Consider the following 23,421-nt stretch of genomic DNA (forward strand, 5'->3'; position numbering starts at 1 on the left):
GGATCTTCCCGGACCAGGGCTCAAACCTGTGTCCCCTGCATTGGCAGGCGGATTCTTAACCACTGCGCCACCAGGGAAGTCCCTATTTTTACTTTCAAGTGAAAAAACCCCACAAAAACTCCTTTCCCCTTATAAAATAACAAAATCTGCCCAAAGTATACTTTTATTTTCAGTCACATGTTTCAGTTTGTTCTCCTCCTTTATCTGTTACTAGTATTAAACAGTACTTTTGCTAACTTCTAGGTAATTTTGAGAACTAATTTGTCTTGGGCCTTGATGCTTGGTAGTTCCCAAATGAGGCAGACAGATTATTTTGCATGATCTAAAGGGGGTAATATCATGCCCCCTTTAGAAGATGGAAGATGGAAGAAACTGAGCAAAACAATGAACTAAGCTAAGTATCATGAACACCTCTGAGATACTCTTATTTACGATTTTGTGGGAAAGCTTCTCCTAAGGGAAGTGGTGGGTACTCCAGCACTTGGGCAGTTTAAAACACAACTGTAAAAGGCACTAAAAAACATATTAGAGGGATTCATCCTGTAAAAGACCATGGGAAATACAGTACATGGCTAAAGAGAGTTTACTTTTAATTTTTGTGATTTTACAAAACTCATTATATTTGCAGAAAGAGTACTTTGGGGTTGAAGAAAAAGAAAGGGAGTGGAGTTGTCATGCAAATGGTAAAAAAATCCCTGTATTTCTTAGTCTTAAAATAGTGAGACAGCTTTAAAAGTGAATTCTATGTCAGAAAATCCAAATGTCATAAATCATAAAAGGTTAAAGTTAGATTGGACATGGAATCTATGGTGAATAAAATACTGTGGCATTTTCACAGTAACACTACTCTGCAAACAAGCATACAATCAGTACTTTATCTTACATTTTTCGAATACCCATTTTGTTCTAGATACTGTGTTCTTGTGATATATAGAGATATTTGTGTGATAGGGAAAGAATTCAGGGGAAGCAAGACTTCTAATCATTTTCCCATTTGACTTGGGGCAGGCCATTTAATATTCATAGTTTCACTTTCTCCAGCCACAAAATGGGAAGGATATTTCCTATAATATTTGAATATTGTTATAGATGGAATGTTTGTGTCCCCCGCAAATTCATGTGTTGACACTCCCCCCCATGTGATGGTATTACTTTGCAGAGATAATTAGGAATAGATGAGGTCATAAGGGTGAGGTACTCATGAATGAGATCAGTGCCCTTATGAGAGTTTCTAGAGAGCTTGCTTGCTCTCTGTTCACAGTCATATGAGGATACCAGGAGAAGCTAGTACAAGCCACCTGGAAGAGGGAGTTCACCAGATTTGATCATGCTGGCACCCTGACCTCTGACTTTGAGCCTCCAGAACTAAGAAATAAATTTCTGTTGCTTAAAAGCCACTCAGTCTATGGTATTCTGTTATAGCAGCACAAACTAAGAGAGATAATAAATGATTCAATATGCCTTGTAAAAGTGAATGTATTACATCAAAAGCACAAACGATAAAAGAAAGAAAGAAACTGGGCTACATCAAAATAAAAAAAATTTGTGCTGCAAATGATACTATCAAGAAAGTGAAATGACAACCCACAGAATGGGAAAGACATTTATAAATTACATGTTTGTTAAGGGACTAATATCCAGAGTATATAAAGAACTCTTACAACTCAACAATAAAAAGACAAATAACCAATTAAAAAATGAACAAAGGACTTGGACAGATATTTGTCCAAAGATATACAAATAACTAATAAATACATGAAAAGTTGCTCAATATTGTTAGCCCTCAGAGGAATGAAAACACAAAACTGCAACGAGATACCACTTCACATCTACTAGTGTGACTATTCTAAAAAAGAGCTACTAACAAGTGTTGGTGAGGATTGGAGAAATTGGAACCCTCATACGTTGCTGGTGGAACGTACAATGGTGTGGCGCTTTGGAAAACAGTTTTTCAGTTGCTTGAAAAGTTAAACATAGAACCCAGAAATTCTCCTCCTAGGTATATATCCAAGAGAAATTAAAACAAATGTCCACACAAAAACTTACACATAAATATTGATAGCAGCATTATTCATAATAACCAAATAGTGGAAACAACCCAAATGTCCATTAACTGATGAATGAATAAACAAAATGTGGTATATCCATACAATGGAATATTATTCGGCATTAAAGAAATGAAGTACTGATATATACTGCAACATGGGTAAACTTTGAAAACATATGCTAAATAAAAGCAGCTAGGGGTGGGATGGGGAGGGTGGGAGGGAGGGAGATGCATGAGGGAAGGGATGTGGGAACAGATGTATATGTATGACTGATTCGCTTTGTTATAAAGCAGAAACTAATTAATAAATAAATAAATAAATAAATAAATAAAAATGGGAAAAAAAAAAAAAAAAAAGCAGCTGGACACAAAAAGCCACATAGAGTAGGATTCCATTGGTAGAAACAGAAAGTAGATTAGTGGTTGCCCAGAGGGAGAGGAGGGGAGAATGGGGAGTGACTGTTAACAGGTACAGGGTTTCTTTCTGGGGTGATGAAATGTTCTGGAATTAGTGATGATGGTTGATAACTGTGAATATTCTACAACCATCGTACACTTTAAATGGGTGAATTGTATGGAATACGAATTATATGGCAATGACCACGTTTAAAAAAAGAAGTAAATGTACTGGTATCAATGTCACCAGGCGTCTAAATTCTGGCTTACACAGAATTCCTTTCCTGGAGAGCAGATAGTATGTAAAGCCAGCAGTGGTCTGATTTTACTTACAAATTCCTTACATATCTGGTTGTCAGGTTACTATTTTAAGTAAGTAGCAGGAAAAAAAAATTGTGACTTTTAATTCTGGAATGCAATCTTTAATATTATGGTTAAGTAAACCATCGCATACATTACATTCTTCGTAGGTGGCAAAATCTGGAATTTCATGACGCTGTTAAACGTTGACCACTGTTTAGACTTGTATATTATAAAATATTTGCATTCTTCAGAGAACAGATTGGTGGTTGCCAGAGGGGGATAGTGCGTGGGCAAAATGGTGAAGGTGGTCAAAAGGTACAAACTCAGTTATAAGAAGTCCTGTGGGTGTAATGTACAGCATTGGGACTACAGTCAACAATACTGTATCATATATTTGAAAGTTGCTAAGCGAATAACTCTTTAAAGTGCCCAAGAAAAAAAAAACAACAAGTATGTGTGGTGATGGGTGTTAACATATTGTGGTAATCATTTCCCAATATATACGTATGTCAAATCATTATGCTGTACACGTTAAAACTAATATGATGTTTTGATGACACACATTTCAATTAAAAATTTTTTTGTATTCCTGTCCAGGTGAGGACGATGGTTTCTTTTCCTTGGCTCCACAAGTCTTCCTTGTGTTTGTGTATGCACTTCAAAGTTTTCTGGGTCTCAAACCCATTTATACTTTCATATTTGGAACACACTTAAAAAAATCAGAAATTATCTCTCTAAAAGAACAAAGTGAAATGAAATGAAGTTCTACTTGTGTTAAAGTTTTCTTCCAAATGGGCTTTCGTTGCGGAGGAGGAAGAGTCTACGTAGAAAGGTTTTGCAGAATGTGAGCGGTCAGGCTGGTAGAGAACGCTCATCGCAGAAAGACGTTTCCGTTTCTTTTAGTTCGTTTGGGCGGCATCGTGGAGAGTCGAGAGGCGTTTGTGAACCGCTGAAGAGAAAAGCCTGGAAACAACGGAGGCGCTGTGGGCCCGGGTCGCGAGCGGGAGTCCCCTTCTGGCCAATCTTCCCGTTGTCTGCAGGAGCCGTGCCCCGCGGCCTCCGCCATCGCCCGCCCGCGTGGCCCTCCCGGGAACCTACCTGGGCCGGGCCCGCGCACCGCCCCCCCGCGCCGTCGCCATGGCAATTCTCCGCCCCGCCCCCCGCGCTCGGCCGGCCCGCCCGCGGCCCCGCTCGCCCCTCCCCCCGCCCCGCGCGGCTGCCGGGGAGAGGGTGGGGCGGAGGCGGGAGGAGACGCAGGAGAGAGGAAATGGGCCGCCCGACGCCCGCGGCCCATTGGCTGCCTCGTCCTGGGGCCAGAAACCCCGCCTGTCTGACGGGGTCACGTGATCCCTTTCAAAGATGGCCGCCCTGTTGTTTTGATGAATAATACTTGGTGGGGCGAGGGGGTAAGAGTAGGGGTGGAGGGGTAGGAGGATTTACTCTTCCAGCCAGAACATCGCGAGTCCGGTCCTCCCCCTCCCCCTTGCCCAGGCTCCGGCGTGGAGGCGGGGCGTGGCCGGCCTGCTTTGGGAGGGGAGGAGCTTCCCTCCTCAGTGCTGGGCTCTGCCTGGGCGGCTCTGGGGTCGCCTTTCCTCGGGGCACCCACTCTGCAGTTGAACACTTCCCGCCAGGGGGAAAGGGTTGGAAGGAGAGCACGATCTGCTGGAGGAAGCGCAGCTGCCGCGCCACCACCAGGAAGACACAGTAGGCTCCGGGCACGAGGAGAGCTGGAGACCGAGCTCCCTAGTCTGGGTAACCTGGGAAGCAGAGGGTAAAAAGTGGCGCCTTACGATAACCCTGTAGCAGCAGCAGTGGCGGTCAAAGGAGGCTGCTCGTGGCGTTAGCAGCTGTAGGAGCCTCTGGGGCAATTGGAGTGACCGACGCCAGGGCATTTCACTGCCTCTCGTGTTCTTATTTTTTAACCTCTGACTATGCAGTTCTGAAACCTCCCCCATTCGGGGGACTAGACAGCCCGATAGACACCTTCCACTCTCCTCCCGCCCTGGTCTCAAAGAACAGAAGATCTCTCCTTAACGCCTTTCACCATTAAGAGGAAAGCGATGGAGGAGCTGAGCGCTGATGAGGTGAGGAGGTTGGGGGACACCTTGGGAGATTAGTTGGCAACTCTTTGGCGCTTTGGATAGGGTTGATATTGCGCCAGTGGTGCCTGGCCTTTGGGCAGGAATGGAGATGACATTTTCTAAGAATTAAATGAGTCCCTGAGAGGGTCTCCGGTTGTATTCTCTTGTATTTCTTTGCCTTCTTTTTCCATCCTGAACTCCATTTGCCTCTTTTCGAGTCTTCTTTTAGGGTCTAAAGAAGAGGAGAGCATACTGAGGCTTTCATTCTTTTCTTCAGGGTATTTAAGCAAGAAGGGCTAGATTTACATCAAGTTGTGTGTGTGTGTGTGTGTGTGTGTATACGCGCGCGCTCGCGCTCGCGCATGTGCGTGTGCGCGCGCGCGCCTTACTGCAGAGATCTAAAGAATGATTTTGGGAGGAATCATAATGTATAGGTGTATGTTTTTAAAGGATTTGAAATCCCAAGTATGTGTGGCATTTCATTGTATAATTTAATTAAACATTACATATGTGTTTGGGGTAAGTCTACAGACAGATTCTTTGATATTTAACAAAATATGTATCTTCTCAATAGCTTCGTGAATTACAGTTAAATTGTAGCAATTTAACAGACCACTAATGGCTTCTGGCATACTTCTCTTTCATTATGCCTTTTTCTAGTTTTTGGCCCTTTCAAACTTGTGTTTTGCTGTAACAGACACTGAACAGGAAGCAAATGGAAGCAAATGACTTTGAAAATTCCCCCTATTATCATTTCTGAAAGGAGTCTTACAGATCCCCTTCTTGATGTTTTCAAGATTATTTAATAATAAGAAGAAAAAGTGGCATTTAGGGTACAAGGATTTTCCTGTGACTCTGTTGACTTTTCCCTTCTTTTTTTTTTTTTTTTTACATATTGGGAGCTTCCCTTTCAGGACCCCTGCTGGCCTCACTCTCTTCCACCTACCATTTCTTCCACAGTTCATGTAAAACTTCCCTACAGTATTATGCAAGTAGTCATCCTTCAGGTTGGTTGTACTGTAAAACTTCCATGCTTCAGTTTTAGCTGCAGAGCTGTCAATATATTTACCTAGGGACTAAAATTCTCCAGAGATGAGGCAGGCAAGTGGTGGGTTAAGGGTCACATAGGAAAGGAAGCAAATAATTTTGTTGGTTTTGATACCTGGCTTTTTGGAAAGTCAGGATTGCCCATTCTTTGTTACTGACTTTGTTTTCTAAATACATCAATAGTGTAATCTTAAATTAGAAGAATATTGAACAATTTCTTTCATTCAGGTAGGAACTATCAACAGGTCCTCTTAGAGGCACTTTGTTTTGTGTAGTTTTTTTAAAGTGCACCCCCTTTCTTCTTTAACATTAACGCCAGTGGATCATGTCTCTTAAGGCAGAGTTTTTTAGTAAGTCTTTTACCTCCAGGAATTACTTTTTTTCTTGACATTCTCTAAATTGTTCTTGGTTTAGAAGTTTTTACATACTTGAGTTTTCACTAAGAAAACCATTAAAGCGTACAGACCAGTTAAAGAACTGTATAATCTGAACTGTAGCTCTTCACTTTATCCAGTCCTTGAGGAAGGTATTAACTTTTTTTTTTTATTTACCATATATGGAACAAATGTAATCATTGTGGAGGAGATAGACATTTTTCAAGGTCAACAAAATATTAAAATAAATGTGAAAAATTAAATTCACTAATATAAGATCAATATAAAATTATGTTCAACAAATTAGTTGGCCTGAACACAAAGGGACAGTTCAATAACTGGTAATTTTACTCTCAGCATAATCTAAAACAAATATTTTATGGGGAAAAAGCTTAAGTTTTTTTTAATCCATTTCCTTTAATTCTGGGATTAGGTGAACAGTTCTTAACAGAGACATTTCCAGAACTTTTGCCTTATTATTACTCTATTGGTGGAAACTTGTGTCACAGATACGATAGTTGACATTTATTTGGTTAGAAAATAATACATTTATATTATTGAAAACTCAAACATGCATCTCAGGGTGTAAACAGTCAAGACATTCATCTTTCAATCTAAATAAGGAAATTAGGTAAGACAGAGTTTCATATTTTAGCAAAATGAAAATATATGAGAATGCAGTCCATGAAAAATAGAGCCTGCTATAACCAGGGTAGTAGCTTTAGAAGATTTTACATTATGGGTACTTTTTGGTCCCTCTCATAGATCACCTTGAATTCTTGTACTTTTCTTCTCTTGTGCTTTCTAAGTAGAGTATTTCTTTAACTTCACTGCTGTTTATATAGGACATTACAATGAGTCCTTTGCTGTATAGAGCAGATTCATGACTATGTTTATTCTCTTCAGGAACCTGCATTTCAAGGCATCATTATTTACATTACATTCATTCTGTACCCTGCTCATGTATTGTTGTTTTTTTGTGTTTTTTTTGTTTTTGTTTTTTGTTTTATACCAAAATGATACTCTGAGTAGGGCAGGTATTTTAAACTGGTTTTCAACTGTGGTGATGATGTGTTTTCATTGAAATGATTTTCTTTTTTTTTTTTGCAAAATCTGTATGACCTAGTTCATCTTCAAGAGGGCTGGCTGGGATTCAGGGTGTGGTCAAGGTTTTAGAAGTTGTCTTCCTTCCCAAATGCAGAATATGTGAGTTGTCTTCCTTCCCAAATGCAGAATATATGACCTTGGACATTTTAGCAGTGCTTTTTCAGTGAAAAGGGACCAACATTTATTAACAGTCTTAGAAACCTGCTCTGTGCCAGGCATTTTACAACCATTGTCTCATTTGATAAAACAGTGCAGTCCAGCAGTTCCTTAAAATTTCCTTGTTTTATAGGTGAAGCAACTGAGAATTAGGTTAAGTCCATAGTGCCCTGGCTTAGAAGTGACAGAATTGCAGTTCAAACCCAGGGTTCCTGATCTAAAAGCTCTTTTTACTGTATTTTACTGCCCAACAACTGGCAATAAATTCACCACAGCTTCTATATAAATATCCTACTAACATGCTTGATCTGCATAGTTTTTCTGTAAAAGTGTTGTTTTTTATGAATTCATTCATGATGTGATCAAGTTTATAGTCTTTTTGGTGCTGACTCTCATCACACCCCTCCAAAATCATTCACTCAGCAAACATTTTTTTAAAAAGATGCTGTTGGGGCTTCCCCGGTGGCGCAGTGGTTGAGAGTCCACCTGCCGATGCAGGGGACACGGGTTCGTGCCCTGGTCTGGGAGGATCCCACACGCCGCGGAGTGGCTGGGCCCGTGAGCCATGGCCGCTGAGCCTGCGCGTCCGGAGCCTGTGCTCCGCAACGGGAGAGGCCACAAGGGTGAGAGGCCCGCGTACCGCAAAAAATAAATAAATAAAATAAATAAAATAAATAAATAAATAAATAAAAAGATGCTGTTGCTTTGTGACCACCTAGAGGGCTGGGATAGGGAGGGTGGGAGGGAGAGGCAAGAAGGAGGAGATATGGGGATATATGTATAGCTGATTCACTTTGTCATAAAGCAGAAACTAACACACCATTGTAAAGCAATTAAACTCCAATAAAGATATTAAAAAAAAAAAAGATGCGGTGCATTTCCAGCAATATGTTACGTAGGTTAGGAGAAACACAGTCTTTTTCTTAAAGAAATTATTTAACTGGGGTTAGGGGATAGGTAGAGACAGAGATAGCTAGGAGTCCAGCAATTACAACACAGGGTGCTAAGAGCTATTGTGGACCACGCACAAGACCGTAAGAAAAACTAGAAGGGAGCCCCGATGGCTTAGCGTCTTAGCGAAAACTTTCAAGAAAAAGCTATGCTTATGCGAAGGGCTCTTGAAACCGGCTGTGAAACCGGGGAGCTCAGGAAACCACAAGAAGTAGTGGGACTGGAGACAGGATTTGCCTGGGGGAGTGGCCGCAGGCAGAAAGGCACCAGGTCTCCAATGGTTTTCAGAAATGCTTAGGAGTTTGAACTTTCTCAGTAAGACTATCAGAAGCCTTTGAGGGATTTTAAGGGATTAGAAAGATAACTGGCAAGGGTGTCAAAGGTGGATAGGAAGAAGGTGGCTGCTGTTGCTATGGGGAACAAGGCAGTGGAGTCTGAAGCAAGGCCTTGGCAATGGGAACGGAGGAGAGCAGACATCAGAAATATTGAGGATCTCAGTTAACCCACTTCTGATGATAAGTTTGATGTGAAAGAGGTGGAGGCAGGGGAAGAAAGAAGAAGATGACTCCTTGGTTTCTAGTTTGGGAGAAGGATGGATTGGAGGAGAGAGAAGGAATTCCAGACAAGGAGCAGATTTTGGAGAAAGCAGATTAGTTTCTTTGGACCACTGAAAGATGAGCTGACATAGAGACGCCAGCCCGGGCCTTTCTGCTCTTAACATCTCCATCTCTGACCTTTTCTTTCTTTGTAACAGGCCTCAGGACCTAAGCTCACTTTTTTCCCAGTAGGTCATTGCTAACACTCACTTGATAACCAGGATTCTCCTTCCTCAAGCCTGGAAGGAGAGTGGGATGTTGCCTCCCAGGCCCCTTCTCCACTCCTTTTTGTTCATTTTAGCCAAGAAACACAGAATGGTAATGATAATAGCTGATATTTATGAAGCTCTTAATATGTGCTAAGCACTTAACTTGCTCAGCAAGGTTGGTATTAATAGCCCCGTTTTACAGATTAAAAAGTTGAGGCTGATAGAAATTAACTTGCCAAAAGGTGGACAACGAGGAAGTGGTAGAACCTGGATTCTAATCCAGAGTCTGATCCCAGAGTTCTTAATCCCTTTGCTAAACTACCTCCAAAATAGGAATAATCTGAGCTAGATGTCATGGTTACGGCATTTTTATTGTCCCTTTTGAGATGGGAAGTGGAAGCCCTCGTTATTGCTAAGAGTGGAGCTCATCAAATAGCCCTCTACTCTTTTAGGGGAAAAAGACAGAAAGACTTTTGACAACGGCTCCTTGGGTCTTCAGGCCTGTGCTTGGCACAGAATGCATTTTCTCAGAAGGTACTTGTGGTGTGTCCAGGTGGAGAGAGCTTCCTGTAGCAGCTCATTCAGTGATACTTGCTGTTTACTTGCTGCATGTCAGACACCACACGAGCCTTGCTTGCGTGGAGCTCCATTCTAGTGGGAGGAGACGTGATAAACAAATACATACACATAAGATGTCATTTGGTGACTGTGCCACGGAGAAAAATAAAATAGGCTATAAAGGGATGGAGAGCAATGCGAGGAGTGTGTGCAATTTTAGGAGGTGACTTCTGGAAAGAAATTTAAAGGATGACAGGGGGCCATCTAGGGGGAAGAGAGTTCTCAGTAACAGGGAACACCAGGAACCAGGGGCATATCCCCCATCTGCTCTAGGAGCAGCAAGGAGGCCCAGTGTGTTTGGAGCCGGCTAAGCAAGGGCACAGTGGCCGGAGATGAGGTCTTTCATTCACTCAGCAAACATTAACTGAGTTCTTGTAACTGGGTTTCAATCAATTCTGAGGTGCCCCACCCTTTTTTTTTTTACTTCACATTTTCACATCTTTGAAATTGGGATGCTTCTTGGTGTAATCACGGTTGGCCACGTGGCAGTTGTGAAAGTTGTCATTTCCTGTTTATGTGTAAACCTGGTTATACCCGTTCATGTTGTTGTACCTTCAATTAAATGCTGTGCATGATAAATATAGTTGCTATTTTAAGTGCCTCCCCCCAAATTACACTTTGATTAGCAGTGAAAGCATATGTTACTTTGTATGCAGAGAGAAATGGAAACAGCAGTGGGGTCTCAATTTGATATTAGTAAAGAAAACAAAGAAAATGTTGGTGAAAGAATGACCACAATTTCATATTTTATTGCAAAGCAGCAACCAAGTGCATTAGGGAGCCTTAGAAAGGCAGAAATCCACAAGTCTCTGAAGCTGTGTCACATTTTGAAATTGAACATACAGTTAGAAGGCAATGCAATTGAAGGTCAGAGACACTCCACCTTCTCAGAAAGAAATTTCAAAGCAATGAGAGGCTGGTGTAACTGAGTACTACTCTGGCCTGGTCTGTTGTTAAGGTATTTTGTTGTGGTTTAATGGACAGTAGTTTTTTTTCTTGGTGGTGTAAAAAACAACGGTGCAGTTCACAGTCAGTGACATTTTGTATTTGATGACATATGGTATATGCCCAGCTTTGTTTTAGATCATGAGGATATATGAATGAACAATACAGGCAGAGATCCTTGCCTTCATGGGGCTTACATTCTGATTTATGTTTTTTTTAAATTTATTAATTAATTAGTTTATTTGGCTGCGCCGGGTCTTAGTTGCAGCATGTGGGATCTAGTTCCCTGACCAGGGATCGAACCCGGGCCCCTTGCATTGGGAGCGTGGAGTCTTAACCACTGGACCACCAAGGAAGTCCCTGATTTATGTTTTAAAAGAATCACTGTGGCTGCTGTGAAGAGAATAGATAAAGGGGGAAAGAGTGAAAATGGAGAGAAAGGTTAGGAGGCCAGTGCAGGAGTCCCAGGACCAGGGTTTGTGGTGGAGAAGGTGAGAAAAGGTCAGATAGAGGATGGTCAGATATTTTGTGGGTAGAGCCAATAGGACTGGGTGATGGGATGGATGTGGAGTGGAGTCAGGAATGGCCACCTGAGCTGGGATGTCATCGAGTGGACCGTTGTAACAGTTGAAATAACACGACACGAAATAGCAGCTGCTTAAACCAGATAGATGTTTATTTCTCTCTAAACAGAAGTCTGGGTAGGAGGCTGGGGCTGCTGTGGCGGCTCTGCGCTCATTAGGGGCCCAGGCGCCTTCTGTCCGGTTGTACCAACTCTCCTAACATATGGCATCCATCTTTTGGTCCACGTCTGTCTGCACTGTAGCCAGAGGGACAAGAGGAGAGGGGAAGGAGAAGTCATGCTCCTCTTTAACGGCACAGCTTGGAAGTTGCACACATCACTCACTTCTGCTCACCTCCCATTGGCCAGAACCTGAGTCACGTGGCCACAGCTCCTTGCTGGGAAGCTGAGAACTGCAGTTCTTTCTGGGTAGCCGTATGCTCAGCTAAAAGTTCTCTTACGTTAGAAGGGGAGTACAGTCAAGGCCATTCTGTTCAAACCCTTCTTCTGAAACCTAAAACACACGCTCTGCTTTCCTAAGGAGGCAACCTTCAGTTGAGTCCAGAATCTCTGGGTGATATACCATCCAGGAACCTTTAGATTAAAATGCAAGTTATCAGCTGCTTTCCCCTCCCCGCGCCCCCGCCCCACCATGTGCTGTGGTGGAGTAGGATAGAATCATGGAAATAACTACCATTTCGAAAAGGGAAGAATGGGGAGTACAGATCCCTCACTGGTCCACAGCCATTGTCAGCTCCTGCCAGGCTGTGGTAGGGGGTCTCGCTGCCTTGGCAGTGGTGGGAGTTGCTGACGCAGTCCTTTGGGGCCAGGTCATTGGAGAATATCCCCTTCCTGGGGCCAAACAGTGTCTCCAGCTTGTTTCTTTCAGGAGCCTGAAGGAGTTGGCTTTTTCAACCCTACTTGATCCCCAAATTACCAGAGTCTGAGCAAACTTAGACTAGACTGTGGACGTGCCTTAGGCAGGCCTGTTTTCCATTTTATCTCTGCAGGCAAATCGGCAAACTGCAGCTTGAGTCTGTCTCATTCTTGCGGAACTTCTTGCTTAAGGTGGCAAGAAGCCAATAGGCACCCAAATTCTGAATCGTTCAACCAGTTCCCCTAGAATTGTAGGCCGTGTAGGCATGCAGGCTATTTTCTGAGGTGTCACAGGTTTTACCAAACGTTTTATTGTGGCCTAACAAGGTTACCAGCCTTCCATCCTGCAATAATCTGTGCCCATGCTGAGCCCTAAGCCACTGCCACGTATTGATATTCTGTTTGGGTTGATTACTTCTAGGTTCCAAATTCTATATATTAGTTAAGATATTGGTTTGATTGCTGCAGCAGAGAGATCCAAACTAATAATGGTTTAAATAAGAGAGAAGCTTATTTTTCTTTTCAGTAAAAATCTGGGTAGGTGGCTGAGAGCCGGTTTAATAATTCCATGATTACTAGGGAGCCAGTTCTGTTTAGTGCTCTGGTATCCTCTGTATGAGGCATCTAGCTTGTAGTCCAAGGTGGCTGCTCCAGTGCCTACACGCACGTCTGCATTCCAGTCCTCAGGGACCAAAGGGGAGGACATGTTCCTGTCCGTCAAGGGCATGATCAGAGGTGTCACACATCATTGCTTACATCTCCTCGGTCAGAACTTAGTCACGTGGCCATAACCAAATGCAAGGGTGGCTGAATGTTTAGAGGAGGAAGCAACTAGCTATCTCTACCACAGTGACGCCAAGAGTTTCAGCCTACACAGCTGGAAAAATGGAGTTGTTCTGTACTGAGGTGGGGAACACTGAAAGAGGAGATGAGAGGGAGAAATTAAGCTCTCTGTTTTGATCATATTCTTGTTATATTGCTTATTATTTGTCCGCTTGGAGATGTTAAGTAGGTTGTTGGATATATGTTGGGCTTGCAGTTCCGGAAGAAGGCTGGGGTTGGGGATACCAATCAGGACGTTGTCAGTATATTTAAGATCATGAGAATGGACAGATGACCTAGGGAGTGAGCCTGGATAGAAGAGTGGAGGTCAGAGGACTGAGCCTTGAGCCTCTCCAGCACTTAGAGAAGGGACGGAAAGAGGACCCAGAGGGCTTCCCTGGTGGCGCTGAATGAATAAAGGAATTAGTGATCATAATAGGAAATGGTAAAAGATAAAATTTAAAAGGATATGTTCTGGGACTTCCCTGATGGCACAGTTAAGAATCCGTCTGCCAATGCGGGGGACACGGGTTCGAGCCCTGGTCTGGGAAGATCCCACGTGTGGGCAACTAAGCCCGCGAGCCACAACTACTGAGCCTGTGTGCCTAGAGCCCCTGCTCCGCAACAAGAGAAGCCACCCCAATGAGAAGTCCCTGCTCACCATAACTAGAGAAAGCCCAGGCGCAGCAACAAAGACCCAACACAGCCAAAAATAAAATAAATAAAAATAAATAAATTTATAAAAAAAAAAAAAAGAGGACCCAGAAAAGAACTGACAAGGGATAGCCACTGAGATAGAAGGAAAGACAAGAACCTGGAGTTCTGGTGTCCAGGAGAAGGAAGTGTTTCATGACAGAGGGCAGTGTTCAGCTCTGTTGAATGCCAGTAAAGTAAATTAAAGGAAGACCAAGACTCAGCGATGGGATTTGGCAATGTGGAGGTCATTAGTGACTTTGACAAGACCAATTTCATTGCTGAATAGGTTCAAGACAGAATAAGACAGAACGAGATGGGAGAGTACGTAGCTCTGAGTGAGGTATCAGCTCCAGGGGTATACTGGGGAGCCATCCATACACTGTGAAGCCATGGGTTTAAAAAGTGGGAAGAAGATTTTGGCGAACATATCTATCTATTTATTTATGGCTGCGTTGGGTCTTTGTTGCTGCCTGTGGGCTTTCTCTAGTTGCGGCAAGCGGGGGCTACTCTTCATTGCAGTGCGCGGGCTTCTCATTACAGTGGCTTCTCTTGTTGCGGAGCACGGGCTTTAGGCGTGTGGGCTCAGTAGTTGTGGCTCACAGGCTCTAGAGCGCAGGCTCAGTAGTTGTGGCACACGGGCTTAGTTGCTCCGTGGCATGTGGGATCTTCCTGGACCAGGGCTTGAACCTGTGTCCCCCGCATTGGCAGACGGATTCTTAACTGTGCCATCAGGGAAGTCCCAGAACATATCCTTTTAAATTTTATCTTTTACCATTTCCTATTATGATCACTAATTCCTTTATTCATTCAGTAAATATTTATTTACTCTTTACTCTGTTCTCCTCTTTCCCGAGGTAGGAAGTAAAGGTGTGGAGGTAGATTTGTATATTATTCTTAGCAGGGTGTTTGGGGCCTGAAGAGTTCCAAGTGTAAATTTTGAACCATAATCTGGGCACACTGAATCATACTACAGTTAATCTTTAAAACATTTAAGAAAGAGTGGCAAATAGGTATATGATAAAATATTAATTTTGTTTGTGTAGTTTCAGCAAATATATGTGGGATGTTTACTCTCTGCTGGGTATTGAGGGATACATGTGTGGAGATACCGTCTCAAATATGAGTAAGACCTGGTCTTCACCTTCGGCGAGCTCGTACTGCAATGGGGAGACAGGAACACAGCCAACTCCAACTAGAGTCCAAGGGCTGAAATAGATATTTAAGTAAAGGAGTACAGTTGATGGAGCAGTGAATCCTGACTGGGGAAATCTGGGAAGGGCTCTGGGAGGATTTGAGCTAGTCTGTAAAGATGATCAGAGTTTTTGACATTTAGAAAAATCTGTGGTGAGGATAAATGTTTCAGTTGTTTCTTACTCTGGGCAAACTCTGTTACATGCACTCTTTTGAAATTGATCGTAATCGCTTTTTAGAAGCACTGAAGAAACATTGGAGATGGTGAAAAAATCTCTGATATTGGTGGGTCTGAAAGGTTTTGCCATGTGATTATCGAGCACAGCCAACTGTGTAACCCCAAACGCTCCTAAACCAGTAAGTGAGCAGAAGCTGAGGGAGGCGGAGTTGAGGAGAAATAGGAAGAACAGAAAAGGTGTTTCATTAAAATCGCTTCTCCTATCCTGATATTAATCCCACTGGTGGGAATTGTCTATTCGTTTGGCGTATCTCCTACTGCAGCATAAGCCCTGATTATTCTTGCTTTCACTGTTTTTTATCCATCTCTTAGCACGGGGCTTGACACAGGGTGCCCCACGGTAAATAGTTGCTGAGTTCAAGAATTGACTACAAGGTGTCTTTCCGTGACTCCCAGTTCTTGTGCTGCAGTCGTTTTTTGTTTTGTTTTTGCTGTTGCTACATAAGATTACATTAGTTAGGTTAAGGTAGGCACTAGAAAGAAACCTTATTGTCAGAGCTGTAGTTCAGAGTCAGATGTACCTGGGTTTTAGGTGGACCAACCAATTGGATGACCCAGGCAAAGTACTTTCTGCGCCTCAGTTTCCTCACTTGTAAAATGGGGGTCTGCATACCTATCCATGGCATTGTTCTTCATATTAATTGCAGTGATACATGAAGTGCTGAGTGCAGTGCCCTGGCAGAGCATGTAGGGACATATTAGCTCTCATATGTCCCTTCCTGGGACAAATTAGCTCTCTTTTCCAGAATTTTAGTTGGTGCTCATATAGCACCTAACGAGCCCTTTGCACGTAACAATGCCGAGAGCTTAAAAGGAGGTCTCTTACTTGTTAAGGTAGCAAATAGGCTGAGGCCTGCGTGAAAGGTTGGGTTGGAATCCTCTCCCCCAGCCCCTTAAACTTCCTAAAGTCTCTTCTCACCCAGCTGCCATCTTTTGTGTGAAGCCACAGTGTTATCACTTGCCACACCTCCTCTTCCTTTTTCCTAAAATCTGGGGTGATCAGGTGGCCTGCATGTACTAAGGGGGTGAAAGAAGAGCAAGGAAGTTTGAAAGGAAGGGAACCGTGCAGACAGGAGAAACACGCTGCATATCAGGACCAAAACCCAACACACGAGGTGATGCAGTCTGCTCAAGTCAGATGGCGTGTTTTGTCTTCTGAAGGGACTGTCCCCTCCTGCAGGGCTGGGGAAGGGGAATCTGACTGGGAGGACACTGTGTGAACTGCTTACCAGCTGCCGCACATCTTTAGCATCATTTGAAAACAGTAGTCAGGCTGGGCAAAGAGATCTCTTTTGGGTCCTAGTATTGAGACTATCTGGCCTTGACTTAATTAACTTTCTAATTAAACATTGTGGAATGTATTCAGTGCACATTGTTTCTTGGTTCCGTCAGTGTTTGGTATAGAGTCTAGATGTGTAATAGTGTCATGGTAATTAGTTAAATTTTCTGCCTAGATGAGATGGCCCTTTGCTTTTATGGGTCTTTTTGGGAGCTGAACTCCTCGGATTTCCAAACAAATCATCAAGCACATCTGTCATCCGCCAGGCACTCTTCTAGGGTCATATTAGGTCAGGGTCTTTGGTCAGACCTCTGTCTATACTTGTCACCAGGGCTGGCTTCGCGGACATGTGACCTGCAGTCAGAAGTGCCCCACACTTGGTCGAATGCTCTGCTGTTGCTGTCTTGAAATTTTTAATACATTTGAGCAAGAGGCCCTGCATTTTTATTAGGCACCAGGCCCCACAAATTCTGTGGCTGGTCCTGGTTTGTCACTGACTTTTCTCTGTACAGGTGGGTATATGTCTGGGGAGCGTTTGGTTAGAACCAAGCTTATAGAAAACCGTATGAAAGCTCATCAAAGACCGATGTTCAGGTTTTAATGGAAAAAATATTGATATATGTCTGATTCTAATGCCATGTCATTAATAGAATTTCTTGAAATTTTTAACAAGTTTCTACTTATACACAATATTGAATCTTTGGATAACTCACTTAACTTCATCAAATAGATTCACTTTTTTTTTTTAAATCAATATTTTTACATAGAGGCATTTACTTCCATATTATCTTTTTCATGTTGCGTATCTTATTTCTCCAATCTCAATGAAACCTCTTTTGTATTTTATCAAATACATTGGTCATATTTTTTAGTATAAACACTTGTTTTCATGAATTATGGATTGTTGTATTTAAAAACTATAACTCGTGTTTTTAAATTTTTAATTAAAAAGTGTTATCCAACAGCTAGTTTTCTATATTATTAGTGCTTATCTGTAAATACTTCTTTGTGCTGGCCAATCAGGTATTATGATTGACCCAAAATAATCATATACAGATTTCTCATTTTCAAAAATAATAAAGTACATTTAATGTTAGAGATGGAAAAATTCTGTATATATGAATGCCCTGGTGGGAAAAACTTATTTCTGAGAGGGAAATGAAAATTTGTGGAAAATTAAAAAATATCTAACAACCTTTATAATCTACTGAGTAGAACTTTTTATGTGTGATTTAATTTACCCATAAAATTATCCTGTTTAGGCTATTGAGGGATATGAACATTTAGAAAAAAGCAGGCAGTAAAGTTTTTTTTTTTTTTGGCCACGCCATGCGCATGCGAGATTTTAGTTCCCCAACCAGGGATTGAACCCGTGTCCCCTGCAGTGGAAGTGTGGAGTCTTAACCACTGGACTGCCAGGGAAGTCCCTTTTATTTTTTTTAAATTAATTTGTTAATTAATTTAAAAAAATTTTGAGGCAAGATGAAGGAAAAATTTTAAATGCTAAAAAGCAATAGCAAAACCCTTTTACCTTACTGTATATAGATATGCCAGAGGAATTTACACTTTGGTTTCAGCAGTAATTATTTTGTGGGCCAGTTAAAAAATGTTAACATTCAATCTACACAGAGAAACAAATGTATAGCCCCTTTAAGCTTTGAACATCCGTTATGTAGAGTAGATGTTTAGAGTGTCATTTACGACATTTTTGTTTTAGGATGCTACCATATGACAGCATATATATGTTTATGTTTGGTGAACATTAATTAATTAATTAGCTTTCCACTTTTATGTTAGTTAACCTTTTAGTTGTGATAAATACAGACCAGGCATCATTTCCGTGGAGTTTCATCACAGGAGTGCCCAGTTTTTTTTTCCTTCAGGGCCAACTTGGGGCAGATGGGTTGGTCATCTGCAAGGGCTTTTGTGTGTTTGTTCTTTTTTACTTTGTATAAATTTCCTCACACTCGAATAGTTTGGTGATTTCTGGTCTAGGGAAATGCGTTAAAGCAGTCTTTTGCCTTGAGATGTTATGATTAGAATGGCTTGTGAGTGGGAGAATTTTAGTGAATGCCAAGTGGAAAATATGCTTGTGAAAGTGTCCCATTAGACACCTCTTAGTCTTTTTTTTTTTAATGGTAAGTTTTTTTTAAATTAATTTGTTTATTTATTTAATTTTGGCTGTGTTGGGTCTTTGTTGCTGTCTGCGGGCTTTCTCTAGTTGTGGCTCGCAGGAGCTACTCTTTGTTGCGATGCGCGGGCTTCTCATTGCTGTGGCTTCTCTTGTTGTGGAGCACGGGCTCCAGGCGCGGGCGCAGTAGTTGTGGCTCGCGGGCTCTAGAACGCAGGCTCAATAGTTGTGGTGCACGGGCTTAGTTGCTCCACGGCATGTGGGATCTTCCTGGACCAGGGCTTGAACCCATGTCCTCTGCATTGGCAGGCGGTTTCTCAACCGCTGCGCCACCAGGGAAGTCCCTCTTTGTCTTTCTTGATGTTAATGTGGACAGGTAACAAAGCACATTGACCCGTACTGGAACGAGATGTTTATATGAAAGTATTGCCATTTCTGTTTTTAAAAAGGGCTGAGTGGCATCTGGGATGATGCTTAACCTGTAGGAGGAACTTAAACATTAATGATCCATGTTAGGAAGGAAACCTTTATTCATATCAAAAATATGCTGGACAGGAAATGGCCAGAAGTCAGTGTTTTCTCCCTCTGAAAGAGCCCGCTTTCCCCAACCCTGCTATATAGATCTGCTAGAATATTGGCTTTGGAGTGTTCAGAGTTGGTGTGAACGTAGAACTTTGGTAGAGATTAGAGAAAACACACGAACCCTGCCCCAGAAGAATTTACACTTTTGTTTCAGCAGTAATTATTTTGTGGGTCAATTTAAAAAACTCTTTCCACATAGTTGGGCTTCAGGAAATTCTTTAAAATGTTTAATATTGCCTGTTTCACTCGGTCATTCTTAAGTGACCAGGAACCATTCTGTGAGAGAGTGTCAGAAGTAGCTGCTACTTGGTCTGTAGGCTCATCTCGTCTATTTAAGGGCCACCAGGGAAGCCCTGTAAGAATCATTTTTTCTAAATCAGATCTTGTTAAAATGATCCTACCCTCAGGATGTTTCTCTGCTGTATAATGTTAGGCTCTTGATTCTAGTGGTTTCTCCTAGTTTCACAGTCAGCTAATAGATCCGATGTTTTTCACAGATCTGATGTAGCTGTGCTGTTTATTCATACCGTTTGGGTGAAACAGAGCCCTGAGCCAAAGGAAAACAGCGCCTGAGCCTAAAAGGGAGGTGGACAGAACAAAAGGATGGCGGAAACGTGGAGGCTGAAGCTACAAAAAAACAATGACTGTTTACTGTGTGTCAGGTGGGCGCTTGGCTTGTTCAGCAGATGTCTACCGAGCGCTCTCTGCTGTAGGCGTTGCTGCTTGGGCTGTGGCGGTGAGCACGGTAGGCCAGGTCCCTGCTCTCCTTGTGCGGCGCTGCGGGGAGGTAGGCCACACGCCCATAGAGAGAGACCAGCCCAGGTAATGTGTTGCGTTACCTTTATCTCTGATGACTGTCTCGCAAGATGAGTGATATTTATATCATCACCTGCTGCCAAATGGGGAAACCAAGACCCAGAGAGGTAACACAGCTGGAAATGGGTACAGCTGGGATTTTGACCCAGAGCTGGCCCCAGGAGAGCTCGTCCCGTTGAAGGCTGTGAAGACGGGACCTGGAGCAGCAGTCGCTCACCCACTGCGCTCGGTCTCTTGTTTTACTTCCTCTTCTTTTGCCCCCTTGTTTTACTTTCAAGCGGAATGCTTTTTTTAAAAAATTGCTCTAATATCAAATGTTGATGAAGAGTCTAGAATAAGTATTGTTATAAGCTATTTATTATTTTAATTTGAAGTAATACTATTAATGAATATTTTCAGTGTTACAGGGTGACTCAGGAAAGTACTTTGGATAATCAGGCAGCTATGCCTTTGGTTCTTAGCCCTCTCCCTCTGGCAGAACGTGCTTAGGCACATACCTAACACATACCCAGGGTTCTGCATACTATGGATCAGATGTAGAAAATACTGACATCAGTCATTTTTGTTGGACTTTATAAAACTCCATGTAATGAAAAACCATGTAATCACTGCCTGGCATTGGAGAATTACTAAGGGTCAAACCTTTTTTTCTCCCTGAGACAAAACTGTTTATAGTCTCTTTTCTAATGACAAGAAAATCATTTCTTTGTCATGAGCCAGACTGTGGGGTTGGTCGTTAGACTAGTGACACGTGGGTGTGAGTGCCCTATGGTAAAGCAGCCAGGGTAGTAGAGTTCAAAAGACAGTTAGTTGGAAAATTGTGTATTTTGCCAGTGACTGCTGGAACTTAGCCTGTGTAAGAATTTTGTGCTTTATTTTTGAGAGATGTACTCAACTAGAAAAGTACTCATGGAGGAGGTCGGATAACTTACCTTGTCTGCATTCCTTTCGCAGGGAAGGGAAGGGGAGCCTGGCAGGCAACTGAGTGGAGGTGGGTAAAGACAGGTGCTGGAATAGAGGGGGCACCGGCCCGGGGGTGCTGAACGCAGGACAGCCAGACAGATAGCAAGTGACCATGAAATGGTCGTGTCCAAACCAGGACTCTTTCGAGAGGGGAAGGGGCTCTGTTAAAATTAGACAGGAGCACCTGGAGTGCGCTGCTGGGATCCATGGTCCCCCTGCTGTGGGTGACACGTCTGGGCTGGGGAGGCATGTTTGGGAAAAGCACTGATGCTTTAAGGTTTTAATCTGGGAGTCAGTCGTGAGCATGGTCATCATATCCTTTGGAGAGGAAATGCAGTAGAGAAAGCAGGCTTCTTGTAGCTTTGAGTAAACATTGAGTTGGGTGGGTAATCTGGAAAGTGAAGCAGAAAATGATTGGAAGACAGATTGCAGAGGTGACGGTACTGGTCCACTGTTGTCTCTCTCTGCTGTGCTTTTGTGTGTCCTGTGGCAGGTTTCAGCTGATTGGAGGGCTTGGTCCTTTATTTGGAGTATGGGATCTGGGCTCGTTGAGCTGTTAAATTCATGTGTTACAACTTAACGGTGCACAGTCACAGGAGTGCGACCAGCTGTCTGTTCCTTTCTTCTGATACCTCCCTTTTATGACTTGCCATTAAAGGAAGGGTAGAGAACTGCAGATTCTACAATTAAATGTACTTTAGGTTCATTGTATTATGAGGCAAAAATAAAAATAAGAAACAGAAGGTAGAAGCAAAATCTTTGCTCAGAATCTCACCATCCAGGGATACCTGTAAGTTTACATTTTGGTGTATATACTTTCTTCCACTATTTTTTTCTAGGTTAGGTATTTTCCCCCCACAACTAAACCTTCTAACATATGATTTTTTTTTGATTTTTGGAAATTGATTTTAGAAATTTTTCTAACCTACCCTCTTCGTTTAAAATTACTTTTTTCTGATTATAAATTCAGTAGTACAGATTCACTGAATTCTGCATGATTCATTGTCGAAGACTTCCATAATCAGGAATAAAGGGAAAAGCAAGAATGACCTGTAAACCTGTTATCCAGAGAGAACCATTGTTAACTTGGCGGGGGGATTGCCCTCCCGGATTTTCTCAGTGTGTATATACTTCGCATACTCTGCTGTTTCCTACCTTTGTACGTCTGCTCTATCTGGCGTCCTCCCTCTTGAACATGACAAGTTTTGATTAATAAAATGTCCAGTTCACTCTGGTTCGAAGAACAAGATGCCACCTCTAGTCCTGCATTCCCCTCTTGCTGTCACTTGATCCCTTGGCTCTACTTTCACAGACTAGGCTCTCACAAGGGTAGCTCTCTTAGCCCCACTCATTTTTCAGTCCCCCCTCCTTTCCTGTGCTTTTTGGGGAGGCTTTTTCCTTCATCTTTCCACTTAGATTGCTCTTGCTAAGACCACCTGATTGACAAACCCCTTGGCACTTTTCAGAATGTGTTATTTAACCTCTCTTTGGATTTTGACCATGGTGACCGCTTCTTTTTTTCAAAGTCTCTTCCTTTGGATATCATGGGGATACAGCTTTTCTTGATTTCTCTCTTTCTTTTCTGTCTCCATCACAGACTGCTCTTTCCTGTGTACCTTAAATGATGATGCTTCTCAGGACTCTACTCTCGAATCCCTTCATTCCCTACCTTCAAGGTATATCTGTTGAATGAATGAATGCATGCACGAATGAATACCCTTTTACTGGGCCTTCACTTATTTATTCTCCAGGTACTTATTTAGTGCTCCTGTGGTCCATGCTCGATTCTGCAGCCCTCGGGAGATGGATGTGAACTAGATAGCAAATTTCTGTTCTCGGTACCTAGAATTATCTGCCATGTAAGTGTTGGTACTGATGACTTGCAAGTTCATATCTCCTGCCTGCGATCTGGACCCAGATCTCCAGCTGCCCCAGCCTGGCAGACAGTGAGGGTGCGTGTCTTCTCAGCAGCTATACTTCTACACACGGCTCTGCTTTGGGGTATCACTGGAGGGCCACTGAAACTTGCTTCAGCTCAGTGCTCACCGGGAGTTCTGTTGAGGGCACATGTTTATGGGGGATCGAGTGAAGGATATGCCGCCCATTCATCCCCCGAGAGAGTGATTTTTAATCTGTTCTGAGTCAGGGAACTCTTTACAAATCTTATGAAAACTGGAGATCCTCGTGACCCTCAGGTTTTGAATCCCTGCCCTTAGTACTCTGAAGTCTATCCTAAAATCAAGCCACGCCACAAAGGTGAGGCAAGGCCCTCCTTCCTCATTTGGGCCACTCTAAAATTGATTGCTTTCTCTGAGTCATATTTTGGCATTAGCATCTGCTGATACTGAATATGTGATATGTGTTGTCACTCACATACTGTGTTGGTAAACTACATGCATAATGTGTACTCATCTCGCTTCTGGCTTTATCTGATT

At 42.6% G+C, this 23,421-nt stretch overlaps 1 protein-coding gene across 2 annotated transcripts in view; it reads left to right on the plus strand.

The window, feature by feature from the left end:
* Positions 1 to 4,096: 4,096 nt before the first annotated feature.
* UBE4B (ubiquitination factor E4B) overlaps positions 4,097 to 23,421 on the plus strand; it is a 115,449-nt gene continuing 96,124 nt past the window's right edge. The window contains exon 1 of one of the 2 annotated variants that reach the window (XM_082612303.1): positions 4,097 to 4,830. In XM_082612303.1, the coding sequence (XP_082468429.1) occupies positions 4,807 to 4,830 (24 nt within the window). In that variant the 5' untranslated portion in view covers positions 4,097 to 4,806. The remainder of the gene's footprint in view (positions 4,831 to 23,421) is intronic. The other variant, XM_082612302.1, reaches the window with a different exon arrangement.

The sequence above is a fragment of the Mesoplodon mirus genome (assembly GCF_964341445.2).
Source record: "Mesoplodon mirus genome assembly, chromosome: 3".
In the NCBI taxonomy this organism is placed as follows: domain Eukaryota; kingdom Metazoa; phylum Chordata; class Mammalia; order Artiodactyla; family Ziphiidae; genus Mesoplodon; species Mesoplodon mirus.